General features: G+C 40.3%; 1 protein-coding gene across 1 annotated transcript; it reads right to left on the bottom strand.

Moving 5' to 3' along the window:
* Positions 1-1,126: 1,126 nt before the first annotated feature.
* On the bottom strand, positions 1,127-19,856 carry slc13a4 (solute carrier family 13 member 4). Its single transcript, XM_058625287.1, has 16 exons — positions 19,463-19,856; positions 14,198-14,326; positions 11,369-11,505; positions 10,935-11,110; positions 10,470-10,533; positions 10,182-10,221; positions 9,552-9,638; positions 9,258-9,442; positions 5,810-5,929; positions 5,475-5,576; positions 5,275-5,376; positions 4,780-4,895; positions 3,563-3,672; positions 3,197-3,358; positions 1,620-1,757; positions 1,127-1,391 (listed from the first exon to the last, which is right to left on the bottom strand). The coding sequence occupies exons 1-16, from the start codon at positions 19,583-19,585 to the stop codon at positions 1,254-1,256; spliced, it is 1,929 nt and encodes a 642-aa protein (XP_058481270.1). The 5' UTR covers positions 19,586-19,856; the 3' UTR covers positions 1,127-1,253.
* Positions 19,857-21,260: the final 1,404 nt, after the last annotated feature.

Genomic DNA, 21,260 nt, shown 5'->3' with positions numbered 1-21,260 from the left:
CCAAACATGATGTTATCTGCTGTGTTCACATGTTGAGAAGAAAACAATTGAGCATGGTTGTCCTGTTGATTAACATGCTTAAGTAATACATTAAATAAAATGTGCATTCAGTTTTTGTGAAGCTACACGTGATTGATAAAAGTGAAAAGTGTTTTCTGCCCAATTGGTGTTCAATTTAAGGTGGTAAAAGGGCAAGAGAGTTACTCCAAAACTGCTTAATAGTGAGCGAAAAGTATGAAATACAACAACCTCATACTTATTTTATCTCACAAAAATTATAGTGCACATTCATGATATTGTAATGGAGTGAAGCAAAAAACTGTTTACTACTGCTTTGGGTGCTGGCAGTGAACCCAGTTCCTGCGCGTAAGGCACTAACACTGTCACAGTTAGAGGTTGGATTACTTCGTCACATCAATATTGTAGTACAAGCAGCTGGATGTAGAGCAACTGTGGCCAATGTATATTAACTTGTTCACAGTATAATAGGCACAAGATCAGCTTTCATAAAGACATTCAGGCACATGATAGCAGCTAAGGACAGTGTATATGCGTTCCGTTTGTTGATAAATACAAAATTACACTTCCGCATACAGACTCTCACGAAAGGTTATTGTATACATCTGTAAAAGCTGTAAAGGCAACAGCAACAGCCCTTTTTTTACTTTTTAAACACAGCAGTTTACTGTTTTTAAACTGTATCGGCTAACCAAAGTCAGATTTCACCAGCCCACAATGTTCCAGTGTATGTAATCTGGATAAATAACCATACATTTGTGTGCAGCCGATGTTTTGCAGTAAAAAGAAGCTTTTCTATGAAATCAGAGTAGCTTATTTCTATCTGCATACCAGTGTTCTCCACAGAAAAGGGTATGAAGTAGCTCTTAAAAAGTTGTTTAACATTTTCCAATCTTTTAGTGATATCTTCAGTGATTCAGTGAAAATCCTCATCAAACGTCTTTAATTGAGGGTAAAAAAAAAAAAAGAGTTGTTTTGCTGAAGGTCAGAGTTCAATCCAGAATCCAGTTTCACAAGGACATCTTGTGATGCCAAAATATGTTTCTACTTCTTAAATCTAAGCCAAGTGTTCTTTTTCTCTCTCTCTCTCCTTTTCTTCTCTTCCTCCCATCAAGGTCTAGCAAAGGGCTCACCTCAGGGTGAAACATCCGCTCAGGCACAACATTCCACACAGACATGTTGTCTGTTGTCTCTTTCCATCTCCCACTGATTCAAACCATTCCCCTTCTCAGTGGTTATAAGCTTCCAGTGACGTTCCTGGCTGCTGCCCAGGCTGGGAACTCATTCAGGTTGAAGAGTGGAACGCCCCATGTTGTTATGGCCAACATAACCACCGCCACGCCGATAAGGTTCACCCCAAAGCCTGCTTTTACCTAGTGGGGAAATGAAATAAATAATGTAAAGATGAATACGTAAATTAAACAAAAACTAAATGGAAATATGTCAGAAATGTTTAACTTTACAAAAAGCACCAGCTTTAGCTATTTTAGTTTAGCGTGAAGAAACACATCTTCAAAATATGACACACTGTACCCTATTGATGCTGCAGGTGCACAAAGAGCATGGGACTGTGTGTGTGTGTGTGTGTGTGCGTGTCCTACCATGTCACTGATCTGCAGGTGGCTGTAACTGAAGACGATGGCGTTGGGGGGGTTCCCGACTGGAAGCATGACCCCAAATGACACGCACATGGTGGCTGGGATCAAAGTCTGGAGGGGGTTGATGAGCAGAGTCTCTGACTGGAGGGAGAGAAGGAGGTGAAAGAGAACAATGAGAGACGTGAGAAAGAAACACAAACAAAAACACCAAAAGAAAGTGAAATGCGCTCAGTTCATTAACTGTCAAACGTAGGAACCAGTTAACCACATGGTCAATTTCATGCACATAAATACACGTTACCGCCTTTTAAATGAGACTAACCCTCTACAAACCAGTGGCAAATGAGCAGTTCAAACTGAAATCATCCACACTAGTTCCACTCTGGCTAAACCAGAGACCATATTAAAAAAAATGTCTTCCACGTCGTCACGAAAACAAATAGGAAGTGAAAATATATTGAATAGCCACCAGGGTGCGCATCTGCTGGTTGCAAAAAGAATTGTAACTAACTCAAAGTGTTTAAATTTAGGGGTGTTACCATACACAAAAGTCACAGTTTGGTATGTACCTTGGTTTTTGCGTCACGGTACGGTACATTTTCAGTACAGAAAGAAATTGTTTAAAAAAAACATGTTGATTTTTAAACTATGTTGTTCCCATTTGGACCAAAATAGACAATAAAGTGTGGCACATACGAGTGCACACTCATTGTGAGTCACAGCCGGTATCGTCCAATAGAAGCTTGGTTGCATGTGGCACCACTATAATGTGCATTGACCTTTCCATCGTTGCATGTAACAAGCTGCATTTACACCACCTGCTAAATTATTTGTATGTTATGCTCATCAGATGTGTGAATGTTTTTCAGTGGAAACAGTGGATTTGTACCATATGCAGTTACTATGGAAACATGAATCTATTTCATACCTGCTCATGCTTTATCCAAACACAGGGCTTTTCTCTCTTGGTGTCTCCCTAAGGCTGTATGGAGATAGTCTTCCAGGTGCAAAATGAACTCCCTTTGTGAAACCTTGAGTTTTGAAAGATCCCAGAAGTCAGGCTTGTACCGGCTGTCAATCACACTGGTGCCCACTCATATATGCCATGTTTTTTTGTCTATTTTCCTCTAAATAGGGAACTCAAGAACACAAAGAATGATATGATATAATGCTCTATTGAGTAAGACCTGAAACTAGCAATTGAGACTAAAAAACATTGACGGACATAAATCAAGTGAGAAGTAGAAACTCATTTCTGACTTTTATTCAAACGGACTATTCCTGGACCTGAGACCATGTGATGGGTTAGGGTCATTACAGTCAATTGTGTCTCCTAAACTAACAGGGAGGTGAAGAACGTCATCATTGTACTAAGAAGGTCGGTTCATTCAAACGTCACATGTTTCTATTCAAACCTGCAGTCAACCAGTGGATCCTCAAGTTTTTTTTTTTCTTTTTTTCCAACCACTTCCTAAATCTGATATTTTGACATGGGCATGAACAGGAGCCAGTTCTTGCCAAAGACCCAACGTGTGAGAGGTGTGTATGTGTGCGTGCGTGCGTGTGAGTGAGTGTTGTACCAGTGTGGACAGGATGGGCAGGAAGACGGTGAGAGTTGCTGGGTTGGAGGCAAACTCTGTGACTGTCGACACCAGCAGGCAGGCCAGCAGGGTGACGGCCCAGGGAGGAAGACCGCTCATGGGCTCCAGCTGTCTGCCGATCCATACCGACAGGCCTGACACCTGCACACACACAGGAGTAGATACAACACATGTGAGTGAACTATCAAATATTACACTCTCTCAATTTGATGCTTTTGAATCAGGGTTTATGTTTGACATTTCAATACAAGATTAAATCATGTGAACTGTGTTTAGAACATAATACATAAAGCCCTGGGAAGAAATTTGATACAGAATACTTAAGATCATGCAGATGCCAAGTACCTTACAACCAGCAGCCAGTGCGTAGCCCCCTCCCACCAGGATGACGATCTCCCATGGCATCAGTCTCTGGAAATCCTTCCAGGTGATCATTGGAGCCAGTGGGTCTGACTCTGAATTATCATTTTATGCATTTGGTGAGGGGAAAAAACACAGAACACAGGAAGAAATCAGCACAGTGGGGATACTAACATTTGACATAATGACCCACAGTAAAGTTATCATTATATTCATAAGTTTCATTTAGTATGTTCTTGTATTTCCTATTTTTAATGAAGTTACAAAAAACGTCTGCTGTGCTTCCTATTTCAGAGAAAATCTCAAGAAGAAACCATGAAGAAATATAAATGAATTCATAATTTCTAATTGAAAGATGTGTTGTCAAAATTGCCGGTTTGCTTTTGACATGATCGAGGTGTTAGTGATGACATTCACAATGGCTCTGTTCACTTCAGGAAAGTCAAGACAGTGCACATTGAGCCAGCATTCACCCTGACATCGGGGAAGATAGCTGGAACTCAGTCATCACTAATTTGATTTTTTTTTTTCTTCACATTTCAGTTGTTATATTGTATACTGCCCACCTGTCATTTTTTAATCTCAATGTATCAGCAGTAAAAACACACATTCTGCAAAACAAAAGTCAATTTCATCAAAATTCTACGAAGACAAACAGCTGGCACTCTCTCTATGAGATTACACTGTTCAGAGGTCAGGAAAACATCAAGTGCTGAGCAGCGTGAAACTGTGAAATACAATAGATGTCACACTTTCAGGCTTTTTTCTTTTCTTTTCTTTCCTTTCCTTTCCTTTTGGGCTGATGCACAAGTTTTCTCTGACCTGGTGAACCTGCAACAAACAGGCGATAAAGCAACCTGCAGAGTCTGTTTACATAAATGGAGGCATGTTGGAACAAGAGCGACATGCTTCTCAAAAATCGATTTTTCGAACATCAAGTTTTTCAAACTTTTTTCAATTAACGCAAAACTCAGGACATCACAGCAACTGTATACACTGAGAAACAGATGGATAGAGTAGATATGAGTGAGGAGGAGAGAGAAATATTATTAAAAAAGGCTGTTTATATATATACATATATATATATATACATACATATATACATATACATTTACATATATATGTATATATATATATATATATATACATACGTATATATATACACACATATATGTAAATAAAACAAAAACTGCATAACATACCCGTGTTTCTGCAGCAGGAGGAGGAGGAGGAGGAAGAGAAGGGTCGCCTGGCAGGGATGAGGAAGAGCAGGAAGCCAAGAAGGACAGATACGGTGGCATCAGTCCTGTAGCCTTTCCTGATAGGGAGAACATTTCAGGTAAAGGTGATGAGGAAAATAGTTTTCTTTTCATTGTCTTTCACACTCTGTTTCAATAGTTAACTTTACGTGAAGCCTAATACTGTGTTCGTAAAAAGGCTTCGAAAGCACAAACAGAATGAAAAACACTCTGAATAAAGGCGAGAGATTTAATTTAATATGTTCATAAACTGATCAAAACAAAACCTGTGCTGTCTGAAACTGTTTCACCTGATCACTACTTGAGTAAATTGTTTTTAAAATCAAATTCACAATTCGACAGCGTGTGTTACTGACCAACTGGACCACTGATCTCTGTCTGAGCATAAACACATGACAGTGATAATGACAACCTGTCGCAACACTCTGAGCCACTTACTTCTCAAAGAGAGAGGTCCAACCAGGCACGAACCCGGGCTCTCTGGTGAACCACAGCAGAGTCATCAGGACAAAGAAAACACCGGTCACCACCTCTGGGTAGCTGGGACACACGTGAAAACCGCAGAAACCACAAAAAGTCCATGAGCAACAACTACATGGGTGATAATATTATTATTTGAAAGTAAAATAAACACATACCTGATGGTTCCCAGTTTTTCGTATTCCTCATGAATCCTCCTCTCTGATATAATCTCCCTCTTGGTTTTGCGCTTCTTACTCAGTGAGCACGTTTCCCTGAAGCTGGACACACAACAGCGACGTCAAACAAACACACAGAAACCAGACACGCGCTCAGCGCTTTCTAACCCCCGCAGCCACAGGACACCAGAGGATGACACGGCTCGACATTCAACAGCAGACAGAGGGGGGGGGGGATTATCATGAGTCCATGCACAGACCATAATGACACATGGATACGAACAGCACAGGATACATACAAGCTGTTTAACACCGCGGAACATGCACACACTCACTTGCAGCCAAGGAAGAGGAAGTGCAGCCACAGCCAGGTGAGGACCAGCATGATGATGGCGATGGGGAAGCTGAAGATGAACCATGTGCCGAAGTTTATCACCTTTGCATCTGGATAGCGACTGTAGAGAGAGGTTTTTTTTTTACGATGATATGATTATGATTATAAGGTGGTAGGTTTCAAGGCAACATTTTATATAGTGGCACCTGGCAATGACAACAAAGGGGATTCATTCATTCACTCATTGTCGATCGCTTTATCCTCCACATGAGGGTCGCAAGGCAGCTGGTGCTAATCCCACCTGACATAGGGCGAAACGTGGGGTACACCCCTGGACAGATGGGCCAGTCCGTTCACTCTCAAATTCATACCTTCGTTCAATTTAAAGTGTCCAACACTCTGCATGTACTTTGGACTGTAGGAGGAAAGCATCCCACACACACACACACACACGGGGAGAAAATGCAACTTCCATGTAGAAATGCCCGAGGTGTGAACCCAGGGCTTCTTGTTGCATGGCAACAGAAGAAACCACTAACCCCCAACAGAGATTACTAAATGTTAATTGAGTTTATGCATACAAAGAAAGACAGTGAGGGCTGAGGTGAATGAAACTACTTTTTAACTACTATGACAGTATTAAAGAGCAAAAGTCAGTGCAGTTATAGAGCAATAGTAGACAAGAGTGACAATACACATCAGCTTGTCAGATTTTGGATATATTTACCACTTTCAATCCCTCATTTTTGTACTAATCTTCAGCTTCTTTCTAAACAAACTGACATACAATTGTAGACGTGAACTCACCATTTCAACTTCTCACTCATACAAATTCAAATACCACACCAGATTGGCTTGAGCTCGGGTAGAAGAGGGCAGTACTCCTGTGGCAATTCCTTCAGAACGTTATACCCAATCTCTTTAAAAGGCTCATAGATCACATGAGCACTGGAGGTCACTGTGAACCCTTGATCCTGCACTGGACTCATGTGTTGGCTCTGAGTGACAGCTGCTGTTATCCTCATCTTCTTATCTGCTCTGCACTTCTGATAAGAGTCAAGTATCACTGTGACAAGATTTACATAGACTTCAGTATAATCTCTCCTTAACTGGAAAAAAAAAAAGATTATCTGTAGTTGCTTTTAGATGATGTATGATTTTCTGGTTACATTTTTAGACATTTGAGTAGTGTGAAAACATTCTGCTCCTACAATGACAGGGCAAGATGGAGGAAGATAATCCGATGTGGCAACCCCTAAAGGGAGAAGCTCTCACTACTCTCACTTAAATTCTACATTTTATTGTAAATACATTGTTTTCTTAACATCATTTTACTTTTGCTCTCTTATGAGCTGTAAATGTTTTCTATTTTATATTGGTCATTTCCTTTTTATATTCTTTCTAGATTTCTCACTCGTGCATTTAGTCTCTAGTGTCTCCTCCTCTTTGACATCTTTGAACTTTGACGGTGTTAAAATGTAATAATTTGTAGTAATAGGAGTAATTTTAAGGAAATACCATCTTAATTTTATGGTTAACCACAAGTAATAGCTTAGTAATAATGGTAAAAAATAAAATTGAGTATGTGATATACAAGAGAGAATGAATTTCTGAATTCTGAATTTTTATAATGTGGTAATTATGTTTTCAATTTTCACAAAAAAAAAACATTTTAATGTGAATATATTACATTGATGAAAATTGCATTAGCAATAAAATGGTGTTATGATGATATAATGATAATATCACCTCCCTTATTATAGTTGTTACCAAACTATTATGTCTCTGTACAGTAATATAAAGTTTATGCAATATTTAAAAATAAACAAATAACATAATTCGTTCAGCTCTCGGTGCAGTGATCCTGTGCTCGTTCATCCTCAGTGCACGTCATGCTCTAACACATCACTCAGTTTCCACTGCTGTGTCTGGCTCTGCTTTAAGTATGTTTGCTCTGATGTGCTTCACTGAACTCTGCGCTGTACGGACACTAATCAGGGTAAAGGTAACGCACAGAGGGGACGACGACGACGACGATGATGATGATGACAATGACCGCGATGTACAGTATGTGCTGCAGAAGCAACTCTGCCATCCATCACATCAAACTAGGTTTGAGTGTATTTGCAGTGTGCTGATGATACACATGAGAATAAATCAGCTTCGGTAAAAAGAAGACAACAAAAAAAGATCAAATCGAAATGAATCTAGAATAAGTTTCCACCATGCTTTCACACCAGAGATGGAAGCATGAGCTCATTCCCTGTCTGCAACAACTGTATCGAGCAAGAATTCCTTTTTCTCAGCCTGAAGCCTGAAGAAGTTCAGGAGCTGCATCATCTCTTTCTCAATTAAAAAGATAATGTCAGCATGAACAGTTTGGGTCAAAAAGAGTATTTATGGGTGTAAATTTAACTGTAAAAGCCTATTTTATTTGCTTTTACAGATATGTTAGTTTGTGAGTTAATCCCAATGGTTATCCTTCCAGTAGCTACAGAAAACCATCTGATCAAAAAACCTCCCAGAGGCCGAGAGACTTAAACTCCCCTCATGTTCCTCTGCTGTGCTGCTGCTGTTACTGCACTGTTTTACCATGAAGTGGATGAAATGCTGCGTGCAGGGTTTAATTGAAGATTTAAATTGAAACAGTAAAGCCATGGATTCTGCTGCAAACACTTAATCTAGTCAAGTGTTAGTTTCTGTGAAACAGCTGACGCACAGTAGCACAGGCGTGATGTGTCGCGGAGTTACAAAATGACAAAATGGGCACCAAAAGAAAAGATCTTTCACAAAAAGAATCAATTTAGTTGAAAATGTGTTGATGTGAGAATGTCATAAGCAAAATGTCAATCACAAATGTCATCACAGCATGTCACACTGTGTGTGCGTTACTAGGGGGCCCTCGCCACCTTTAGCTCATTTTATAAATCAGATGAAAATGTGCAGCTCAGTGTTTCATGCTGTAAATTTGAGTTGCTCATTTCAACTGGAAACACACACCCACACCAAGCCGACTCAAAACCTGACCTTTGTCCAACAAGGCTGCGACATGAAGAAAGCCTTTCTGTCAGGCTTAGTGCTGCTGCTGCTGCTGCTGCTGCTGCTGCTGCTGGAGGAAATCGGCTCTGTTGGCACTGTAAAGACTGATTAGTTTGATCTTGGACCCCGTGCAACAACATCGCTCAATTAACATGAAGTGCATCGGTCCAAGCAGCGCAGCAGCCAAAAAATAATAACCACTGAAATGCATCCAAATCCAAACAAACCACACTCCCTACATAATTAATGTTCTCCCTTTTTCATGAGTTATTGACCTTCCTTGTTCTGCCTGGTCTTGTTTTTTTTGTTTTTTATTTTGTCTTGTTTTGCTCTATGTTTTACACCTGATTTACCTCATTAGACAAGTGAGTCTGCCGTGTGTGTGCGTGTGTGTGTGCACATGTACCTACGTGTTAAACTGCTCGGCAAAGATGAGGTTGGTTGACGTGCCCGTGATGGTGATGAGTCCACCGATGGTGGCGGCGTAGGTGATGCTGAGCGTCAGGCATTTACAGATCATGTGGTCTTTCTTGGTGGGATACTGGGAGTCTCTCCTGGCCTTCACCCGCTTCACGTTTGGAATTTCAACGGCGACCTGAAAGAGAAAGAGAGTGTGTTTGTATGTTAACTTGTAAACTGTGCATTTCTCACTCACATCTGCAGCTCATCTTGCATCATTTAACTCCAATAAAAGGTTTCCGAACCTGCGACATGTGTCCATTAGTGTTACCGATGAAGTCCTGGTTTGAGACTGGCTTTAGACTCAAACCATTTACCTCCCCACTGTGAGCCTGATGGCGAGAGAAAGCACGTTGATTTTTCCATTAATGTCTACTCAGCAAAAACAAAAGCTACAGTCTGACCTACATTTTTCAGACAGAATACGATGGAGAAAAATAATTATGCCTGAGGTCTGGTTTTCATTATCTAGAGTTTGAACTCTTCCTATAGTCTTAGGCAGGGATCTGCAACTTCTAGTATACATATTTATATATAAAACTTTTATATATACATTTAATAACCGCTGACACACAAAAAACACTGACCCAGTTTGGAATAATGAAATAAATAAAACAATGTTTGGATTTTATGGCACTCATGCTTGAGAAAACCTGCTGGCATAAGTATGTGGGTCAAACTGTGCATATGCACACGACTCCATTTAAGTGTTGGGAATGGATTTCCATATTTCAAACACAGGTGTGTTGAGTTTGGGGAGGTTTTTAAATATCATATTTGATGCAGACATAGGATGTGACGCATATTTTCTGTTGGGCTGATACCAGGATTTTTCACTCCCTATTAATTATGTCTTTTATTATAATAAGTCTCACCTCACTGAATGTAGCAAGCTCCTGTTTGGTGCGGTCATCGCTGAAAAGAAAGGAAGAAAACACATGAAAATGATACTATATTGGCTTGTTGGATTGTTCTCTAAATCTAAATCTCTAAAGAAAGTCTTCTGGATCAAAGTGGACCAAATTTCCGGTGACAAAGTGTTTAAGCCTTGGCTTTTTGAACGAGAAATTTGACAGAGCCTCTCAAAGGAAGGTGGTGCAGCGTTAAACAACTTACATGTACATTCAAACACACACTAACTACATACTGTACATATACTGTACCTGTTGCTGTGATAGATCAGCTTTAGCTGGTTCCTGTCCCGCTTTTCTTGTTCGTCTAAAACAGCTGTCGAAGACAACAACAGTGAGTGTGAGATTGTAACAGGGAAGCAGCTGCTGTAGAACGGAATTTTATAAAAAGCTTTTTACTTAAAGTGCGTGATGAACTAATGTACACAGTCTGGTGTGAGTGTACTGTTGCAGGCTTTTGTGTAGCATGTGTTTCGTGTCTTGGGTCAGGAAGTGTGTTGCAGACAGACATTGAAAACCACTTATTTTTATCTGCAAGGCCTTTTTGGAGTTTACTTCCAAATGTAAGAAATAATGGTCTTTGCTGATTTACTGCAATTTGTTATTTGCCCATTTGTAACTCTGTTAAATATGCTGCCAGGATCATTTTTTTTACTCTTAATGAGACTTTTCCTGATTGAATAAAGATTATAATAACCATAATAACAATACAAATACCGCTGTCATCCTCTGGGGCATCCGCAGTCTCGGAGTCGTCCTGGCTGTCGGCCAGGCCGGTGCAGATGAGCTGCTGCAGGACGGCCTCAGCGATGGGCATCACCATGGCTGTGGTGGACGTGTTGCTGAGCCACATGGACAGAAACACAGTGCAGCACATGAAGCCCAGCACCAACCTGCACGAGAGAGACAGGCACGTTCACATTTGTGTGTCTGTGACACTTCTATTTGTGGGAGAACGAGTGCAAGCTTTAGTCCCCAAGAGGAAGAACATTATGTTTCTAATAAGTTTATTTGCAAAGGATGTTGTTTTCCACACATTTCAATAAACATATGGTACATATCTTTGCCAATCATTGACTATTACTTTAGAAAAGTGTGTGTGTATTTGTGTGTTTTGCATGAGTATATGAGAGTGTGTGTGTGCCGCTCACATGCCAGGCTTGGCTCCTGCGATCATCACCATACGCAGAGCGATGCGTTTGTGCAGGTTCCACTTCTCTATGGAAGCTGCCAGACAGATGACTCCCATCAGCAGCAGAGTGGTGTCTTTAAAGTATTCAGCCGCTACCTGAACACACACACACACACACACACACATACACAGATTGGCTTACATAATACTTGACCAGTGCATTTGAATTGTTCCCAGAAGGATCTAAGGAGACAGGAGGGAGTCATCCTTTGAGTTTTCTCTGCCTCACCCCCGCTTGCTTTGAAAATAAATGTGTTGATTTTCCATTGAAGTCCTAATGGTGAAATAATAACAATCTAAGAATGTCCTAGGTCAAATTCTATTCATTAAAAATCCAGCAGAATGCAATCAGTTAATGGTGAATTTAAATTAGGGAAGCTGGGAGGAAGCCATGTGAGGAATTGCTGCTGATAAAATCATTAAACAACTAATATTCTCACACATTTCATCATTATGCTATGTTTTGTCAACCATTTACTATCTTTCTCAAATACTATAATTGCAGTGTCTTTAGATTTGGATGGTGCACTTGGTCACACTGTGATTTCAATTATTTTGCAGTTACCTGTGCAGCCCCAGTTGCTTTGTAACTGTGATTTCACTTGATAGATGAAATAGACCAGAAGAGAATAATGACACAGGGCAACGCTTAGAGCTTTAGAGAAGTGAGACATGAGCTCCAGTGATTTCTCAGCTCATCGGTGAGTGAAGCTTGCTTGAAAACCTAGTTAAATTATTCTCATTCAGGTTCAAGTCTTTGGTTTTAAGAGCAAAATAGGCGAGATTTAGCACTTGCAGTACACACATACAGTATAGCTGTGAATGATCGGCCAATAGAAACAAGTGTTGAGTGATCACTTGTGGATTCGTGTGAGGTATTGTATTGAGTCGCGGGGGGAAAAAAACGTCACAGACTGGTAAAGTTGCATAAAGCTCTCCGCTGGCATATTTACGGAACGCCATCACAAGAGGCTTAAAGCGGCGTTAACAGGAAATGTCAAAGTGATTTGGTCACATGAGGCGTACAGCTCACTTTTTTATGTAATGATAAGAAAGAGGGAAAGAAGAGGGAGGCGAGTTTAATGGAGAAGGAAACAAAGTGTTACTTAGTGGATAAAACACTCTTAGCTGTTAAGATCAAAGAGGCATTCACATTTTCACGCAAGCAGAGCATGAGACAGAGACAGGCTCCGGTGCTGATGACTGTGGAAGGTGTCACACTCTGAATGGCGTGTGCTCAGCGACAAACATCAGTGGTATAATTATGATGTGGAGCACCAGGTTAATGGGTTTGTCTTCACGCTCCGCAGAGTCATGGCTGATAAAACTTTTACGGCCGAGTGACGTCACCTCAACACCTAGCGCTATAAATATAGCACAGATGCAAACCACCAAACCACTCACACACTTAATTGGACATTAAGTTATATATGTAGTTTGGATTAAATTATTCAGCAGGGGAAAAGGTAGAAGAAATAACTGTTTAAAAAAAAAATGCATATATATATGTATATGTATATGTATATATATATATATATAGATATATAGATATATCTATATATATATATATGTATATATATATAGATATATATATCAGATATTTATCTCTTGCAAAAGCTTTTCTAGCATGATTTTCCAATTGCTGACATGTATTACAACTCGCTGACACAAGATATCGATTGGCACTTTATCAGCAGTCACGAATCATAGGCAAAATGCCCCTTAAATATCTGAAATTGTCCTTGAAATTTGCATTAAAGGTAAACTTTTAATGCCCCCGTAAAATACGTATTTAAAAAAAAAAATCTCAGCTAAGCACAAGCTATTTCAAAAGGGTTTGCCTCTTACGTACCAGGAGGAAATTATTTCTAGAAATGATTGTGCTTTAAGAAATAAAATATTTTTAGTTACTGAACACTGGTCTGTCATATAATCTCAAACTGATCTTCCATTATATCCTTTTAACTGCATGATTGTGCAGTTGGTACAATCATAACAGTTTAACACCACTTAGAAGTTCACTCTTAGCGGTGTTAAAAGTGTTTACATTTTATCTAAAGAACAACATTTGATCAAATTGTCCTGGAAATGATTCCAAAAATGTCTCTCACTTGCAAATAATGTTTAACGCTACGGTTCGTCCTAACTTGTGAGTACCCCCATAATCTGGAATTACTGTACATCTACATGTGCAGCAGTTTGATCAGGTGACTCTTAACACCAGCACAGTAACACATTGTAATAATCGGATATCCCAATATTCAAAGGCAGCCTTGGGTCACTGTTGAGCCCAACACAGTTTACCAGCTTCTCTCAATAACAGTGTCAAAGGTCACCACACTGTAACATCTACATGTGGAGCCATTGGAGTGTCTTCACTCGATGAGCAAATGTTTCATTAAGTCAAGTGATATTATTGCTGGCTTTCTGATAAAACTACACATACAATACTTCATTAAACCGTCTATATTGGAGCTGATTACATTTGTAAATATAGTAAAAAATATTAAAAGCACATGTAATTGGGCTCCATTTCCTGGACCTCTGGTGCCATTAAGGCAAGAAAACCTACGTTAAAACGTGGCAGATATCAGTGATACATACAAATAGGTCCAGGTCCGTCTGGATATTGGACCAAGAGGTTTACTATACTGTGTCTCTGCAGCTGTGTGATCAATTATCTTTTATACACGTGCAAATTTAATTTGTATTAAAAGAAAACTCACCAGATGAAGAGACTGACACATAAAACGTCAAGCATCCTGCAGAATCAGCTCAACAGACTTACCTCGCTGGACTTGAGGACTCCGAACAGCGGGTAGAGGAAAGCTGGGACCAGAGCAGCAGCACCCAGAGGAACGGCCTCGGACACCCAGTATACTGCTGTCACCATCAGCACGTACGCACAGCACGCCTCCTGCACGTGCAACAACATATGGCAACAAAATCAAAAGATTGTTCCAAATATTAAAGACCCACTTCCAGTCTCTAAATCACTCATGTCACGCTCTAAATAACTCTCATAATAAAGACAAACAGGAGCGAAGATCCTTTATAAGATCATAAAATATGCTCTTTTAGGCGCTTGTTACACACACACACACAGGTTTGCACAGTTAGTCTCGTTAGGACACTGCATTCATTTATAAAGCCTTATCGCAGGGTCTGAGAAATGAGTTTCTTCTTCATGAGGACCAGACTATGGTCTCCATGAGGACTACTGGTCCAGAAACAGGCGAGTTTATCCAAAGAAAAGGTGTTTAACTGGTAACAAAATGGAGTACACACACAGACTCGCTCAAGAACACAAACCACACCGATGTCGCTATTAATCTTGTTGTGGTTACATAATATCAACATACCAGTCTGCATGCTGCGCTTCTGTTGTAACACCAGCAGGCTTAGTCACACGCTCCCCAACGTTTAAAAGCTAAAGAGGAATCTCGTGACATTTTGTTAAGACCTTGTGAAAATGATCACGACTTTCATTAATGTGGTTACATCTAAAATTGTGGCAATTTTTGAAACGTGTCCTTCCTACTGTATTAGACCGTGTTCCTGCCATTGACACTGGCATACAGTGCAAGCTTGCAATACATTTACATGAGGAAAAAAAAAATCAATTCATCTGAAATTCATGAACTCAGAGGCTCTCAGGCTATGTATTATAAAAGTATGGTTTTGCACATTAGCCACTAGCTTTCCTGTGTGTTCTTCGTTAATGAAGATGAATAAGAAGCACATCACTCACAACTAGACCTTCACCCTCAGGAAGCATGAGGTAACTGAGAAGGTTGCCTGATAACGGGATTAACGCAGTCAAGTTAAGGCCAAAATCTCTTGATTTTAACTGAGATTGAGATGAATGGAAAGAGGACAGGAGAGGCGGCATTCGGGGAAGAAAGAACAAATAAAAGAGACAAGCATGGATTAATAAGTAAACACTGATGTGATTCAATGATCACTGCTCATTGATTATTGGTTTATGTCTATCAGAGGACAGTTGTCACACAAACTCAACAGCTGCAGATCCTTAAACATTCGTTTGTGCTGTTTTTTGTTTTGCAAGTCAATGCCAAAGTGCTGAGGTAAGCAGAGGTGCAGGTCTCAACCTCCAGACTTTACACTGACACGTGTCACAGAGCAGCGGCCAATACAATAATGGTGATCTGATGGGGAAAATGGCCTGTGAGATACGCTTTTGAAGAGTGTGTTTCTGTGCATTATTTAACTAATTATATATGATAACGTGGCCTAGTTAATCATTTTCTTTTTAAACCTAATCATTATTAAATGTTTGCAACAGTAGCTCATTGATTGTCTCATCAGCTCCCTGTTCTCTGTGCTCAGTTTAGGATATAGAGGTGAACACACACACACACACACACACAGTGGCTTCAAGATAGGCAGATTAGGTCAGGGATCTAATCACACACACTAAGCTACAGTGTACACAAAATACATAGATAGATGAGTAAGTTTAGTAATGTAATGTTTAGTGGAGCCCTAAAACATTCTAACATGTAATATAAAACAGAATATGGTCTTTCCATACGGCAAAACTTTAGGTCTTAATGTTCTAATCCTGTTTGTTTTATATGATGTTACCGCTCCAGTCCCAACTTCACCTTTACATTTAGAGAAGTGTTGTGTAAAACACCCTGAATCATTCATGTACCAAGGATATGTCACATGTAACATTTAGGGTTTGTTTTCAGAGATTGTTTGTATAGATTTAAAATGAAGAATTCATGTGTACGTAGGCAAGAGCTTTGCTGTACATTAGCTTTAAGGTTCTATCCTTAATGCCCTTCCTTTGGGCCACCAAATGTTTCCCAATGTGCTTGTGAAAGGAAGAGATAAACACAATATGCAGTCTCACTATTAGATGTCACCTTTAAAGATTAAACATGCATTCCCTCCACTCAATGGTCAAGCCTTTGTTGGAGCACCCCATGTTCGCCTGCCTACTGTATGGTGCCATCTTATACCTGCCCCTCTGTGTCTGATGTTCCTCTAAACCACATGTATCTCAATATCAGGAGATAATGAGTTCATGCCACTCCTTACTTCCATTACAAGACCAGGAACACTGAGGTATTCTACAGGATGAACCAGAGCTGGCTGCTGCCCAGTGCCATCTTCAGTGCTATGGAGGTACATTTACTGACATCTACAAATATCTATGTAAGTTCAAAGCAATGACAATTTAAGCACCATATTTAATTTAATTTAATGAGCAGCTACAACAACAAGACTGCAACAACAACTTGGTAGGAATCCCAGTAATGGTGGTGCATGCCACTAGTTTCCTACTAAATGCTTTATAATTAGTATCAAGATACAGACAAAGAAGTACACTTAGCTTTAGGGAGTCAAATACAAAGCTTAGAAGCTCCTCAGACCATCTGGAGTAATAACTGCATAGTCCAGCAGAGGGCGCTGTGAGCACAGCTTGGCTTTAGATCTACACTTTGAGGAGGCATTACAGGTGAATTGTGAAGTGTTAGAAGTGTTGAACCTCAGGTGCCTAAGAGTTGGTTTGGTTTCATTTAAAGCCCCCAGCTGAGCTCAACCTTTTTGTTGAGGCCATGAAAGTTTGGGGAAATGTCCCCGGTTGGAGCGTGACATCGTGCAGGTCTCTCACTAACTCGGCTTCTCCGTGTCTCACCTCTGTGACTGCACCCAGCTGATGTTCTGTCCCGCTGCAGCTGGACACAGCACCACAACAAACACCATCACACAGTCACTCTCAACCTCCGGCACATTCCTCACACCATCTGGGCCACGTGGGGGCCAAAATCCAGCGTGGCCTTAGGTTGATTATATAACTTAATTGCTTGGATTGTTTCTTTCTTTTTCTTTGTAGTGCTGCTTTTGTTCTTTTGCCCCCCCCCCACTCCACCCCCCGGCCTCATCATGTGCCGCCTACTCCTGCCAAACATGCACCAGTCCTGACAGAATAACAAGGCTCCTGGCTGACAGCGCTGAGTGGCTAATCAACAACGTGTGAGCATGTGACACACACCTTCAATCAATGATGATATGAGATACACAAGTTTGTATGTGAATCATTCAAAAGTAACAATTAGCACACACCTGTGCCCACTATACCTCTGTTACATGTTATTTACCAACTTATTTAGCCCAGTGCTAATATTTGTGTGCTAATTAACCTTCTGTGAACTATTGAAAATAGAACCATAAAGGGAATTTAAATACATGTGAACGTATGCAATGTGTCGGTGTGTTTAACTATTGATCAACACTTAAACTGGGATTCTTATCTGAAATATAAGATGTGTTTGCACAATGGGAAATAGGTCATTTAAAAAGGTTGTTCTTCACTGTTGGTGATTGTAATTGTGTAAAGTGAGCACTCACTCATCAGTTTATATTACATGAATGAAGCGTAATCAATGTATTTCTTAACTATTATATTTATTACATTTAGGAAAAACAATCCAAATGATTTCTCTCTAACAATTTGTTTTGTTTTACTTAAGCTTCTCTTGAGCTGCCACGAGAGAGTTAATTCCCCTCTACCATGGTTTGTGCAAGTGGTGCAACCTGGGCAACTAGTTAAGTCTTTTTTTTCCCTTTTTTTTGGATGGAATACCTTTTCTTCTGTGTGATTTAATGTGTCTTTGGGAGTTTCAAAGGAAACAGTTTCAGAACAGAAAGTGTTTTTGTTGTAACCAATCCGGTGTTTGCTGAGGCAAACTGGGGCTAATGGGCATCATTTGGACCTTAGACTTCCAAAAAAAAAAAAAACCTTTTTGAAATCCCGAAAGTGTGACACAGCAAAGTACAATCTCACATACAGTGAAATGCATGTCAGATGTGTTGAATTTACACACTCAATGCAACAAAACTTTACTCAGTATCTGACCCTGGCAACAAACAGCAACACGTTTTCCCAAGATTGGGTTTGTGCAGATTGAGATAATCCTATTGTTGTCAAGTTGAAATGTCTGCAGAAATGTTCTAAAAGCAAACATGAGCTACAGCCCAGACCCAAACCTATGAAGACATTGTTCACTTCAGATGTCTTTAAAGTGTGTGTTGAGGGTTTGACATATTTGAAGTGCCAACTGATGCTGACGCTGAGATGCAGCCTCAAAGGTTCGCACCATGCCAGCACCAATGTTTTCTTTAAAGATTTAATATCTTGTGACTTCAATGTTTAGGATCATTTAGTTAAGTGACAAACTGTCCAAATGAGGCAACAGTAGAGCAGCAGCTGCAGTGAGTTTCTCTATGAACTTTGGTGTGGGACAGCGAGCGACGTATACACTTTGACTTAGAGTCATTCAAACTCTCGGTGAGCAAAAGTGGCCAACATGTTCTGAAGATACTGAAGACATGAGATGTCTTTGCTAAATCTGTGTTTTCAAGAGCAGCATCAGCGTCTGAGGTGGCAGACTCACCCTCAAACAACCACACTTCACAAAACCTGAACTATCTCTTTAAGCACAACACTCATCTCCATCTCATCAACATGTAGAGACATCTCCTCCACACACACACACACACTCACACAAAGAGAGAGAAAGTACTCAGCTGATGATCAGGACAGCTCTGTAACAAGCATTCATCAAAACAGGAACAGTGTGCCTTTTGACTGTCTCTCTCTCTCTATCTCTATCTCTCTCTCTCTCTATCCCACACACACAAACAAACCGAAATCCCATCAGGACACAGCAGCAACCATTAGAAGCAATCAGGAGGGCCTTATCAACACATCAGCTGGAGGCTTTGTTTACAGCTTTATGGATTTTTGTCTAGGTAATTAACACACTTATATTATCTTTATAACCAATCGCTGAAAACTTTGTTGAGAGCAACTTTCAGTTATTAAAAATGTAGCGTTTGCCTATGTATGTGCATCTTGCCTGCCACACACTGCTGGAACATTCATTGGTTGAATAATAATAACATAACAACTTCATGAATGACAGAAGTTACTTTTCAGTTCTGCTTGTATAATAATACTTCTTCTACAACAACAACTACTACTACTACTAATTATAATAATAATATTTTTGCTCACGCTGGTGGGGTGGATGAGTGGTAATGGAAGCAGGGCCAGCGGGATGAACACGACGACGATCATATTCCTCGCACTCCACAGCTTCCTGAACACATCCATCCTGGCTGCGGCCTCAAGCCTCATGGGTGACCCGGGGCTCTGGAACGCACCGGCCACAACTCAGCAGAAGCGGGCCTGAGGGTCACGGGCGAGACCCTGAAGAGCAGGCAGGAGGGAGGGAGAGGGAAGCCGTCTCTGAAGTCTGTCTTGGCTGTGCGCTTTTACGCACAGACTGCAGACGCTGGTGGAGTGTGTATGCGTGAGGTCGGGGAACTGGTGTCCACCGTGTCCGAGCCTCCTCTCCTCTCCTCTCCTCTCCTCCTCTGTGAGTGTGTGATACCCTCAGCGACATCAGGTAAGGCCGCCGGTACATTTATGAGGTGGGATTGTTATGCTAATGAAGCACATGCTTTGCGCCACCCTCACTGACTGCGTCTCCACCAATCAGGATCGTGTAAAGTTAGGGGCTGTGCGGGTGTGCACGCTGCACACGGACATTATTGGAATGTTATCCGGATAAAGAGCAGCTTCTGTGCTTATTAATAAGATATTATGAGGAAAACAAATAAAAAGTTAAACAAACACCCAGGATATGAAATTTAAAGATGACATGTCTATAAAACACTTTAAAGCCGGTTAGGAAACTGGAACACCTTCATCTAAACAGGGACAACCACGTAAAAGAAGGGGCAAATTAAATAACCTAATAATATTTGCAGAGATATACCCTGCTGTCAGACCACAGTGGTTCTCAAACACTGGGTCAGGGCCCACACATTGGTCGCAGGAGCATTTTATGGGGTCCAAAACAGAAGTTCCATAAATCTCTAGGTGAGATTTATGTTTATGTTTAAATACATCATGCATAAAATGGAGTTTACTTGGAAAGGATTTGTTTACCGATTCAAAATGAATACAAAAATGACTGACAACAAGTCGCTCAAATGATATGCAAATTTGCTCGTCACGATCAATTTTGTGATTGGGGTCACGGAAGCTTGGGAAACACTGCCATAGTCCATCTGTTTTCCTCTAAATGGGAACATTGTTTACGTAATTGAGATCAAGTTTTTGTGGAGAAGACCTGAAACCAGCTTTGGAGGCCATTACATCCTCACCAAAATGTTTACTGATGTTATAAATCAAATCTGCATTCTCCAATTTCAGAAGTCGCCCCCTAGTGGCTATTAAATAAAGTCTTAGTTCCTGTCTAGATTCACTCTGCAAACTGGAAGTCTACACCCACCTTCATGTACATACAGCCCTTTCATTTTCTTAGTTACCTTAGGTTTAGGTTATATTTTCAAAGCACTGTCTGACAGCATGTGAAACTAATGAAAACATTCACAACAGTAGCATACAGTATGAATTTTAATAATATTTTGTGAAAAGAAAATGTATAAATTGTACTCTAGTCTCCGTGCCCTGAGTACTTAAAAACAACTACACTATCCTTTAAAATTGCAGGATTGCGATATGTGATGTTTCATACTAAGTGTTTAAATAAATAAAAAATGTACATCATTATCAGTTCATTTATTATCAGGAATTCATGAGTCCAGCTCTTTCTGATGAGGCTGCAGTCACACACTGCCTCCTAGAGGATTTAGTGAGTAAATGTGAGTGGGTAACTTGTTCAGGCAGGAACATGAATGTGACAGTTAAATCTGCAGCATATAGCACTGCAGTATAAAGTCTTAGAACACCACCAGCTGTGGTGTTTCCATGTTTGTCAAATTGTCAAATTTAAGTTTGCCTG

This window comes from Solea solea, chromosome 3 (genome assembly GCF_958295425.1).
Source record: "Solea solea chromosome 3, fSolSol10.1, whole genome shotgun sequence".
NCBI lineage: Eukaryota > Metazoa > Chordata > Actinopteri > Pleuronectiformes > Soleidae > Solea > Solea solea.
This window is presented reverse-complemented; position numbering and strand designations above follow the sequence as displayed.

Excerpts from the sequence above, each read along its gene's own strand:
- slc13a4 (XM_058625287.1), bottom strand. The coding sequence starts at position 19,585 with ATGAGGCTTGAGGCCGCAGCCAGGATGGATGTGTTCAGGAAGCTGTGG. Across the intron at positions 5,577-5,809 it reads TTCCTCTTCCTTGGCTGCAA|CTTCAGGGAAACGTGCTCAC; the intron begins GTGAGTGTGTGC and ends TTGTGTGTCCAG. Across the intron at positions 3,673-4,779 it reads CTCCTGCTGCAGAAACACGG|AGTCAGACCCACTGGCTCCA; the intron begins GTATGTTATGCA and ends ATGATAATTCAG.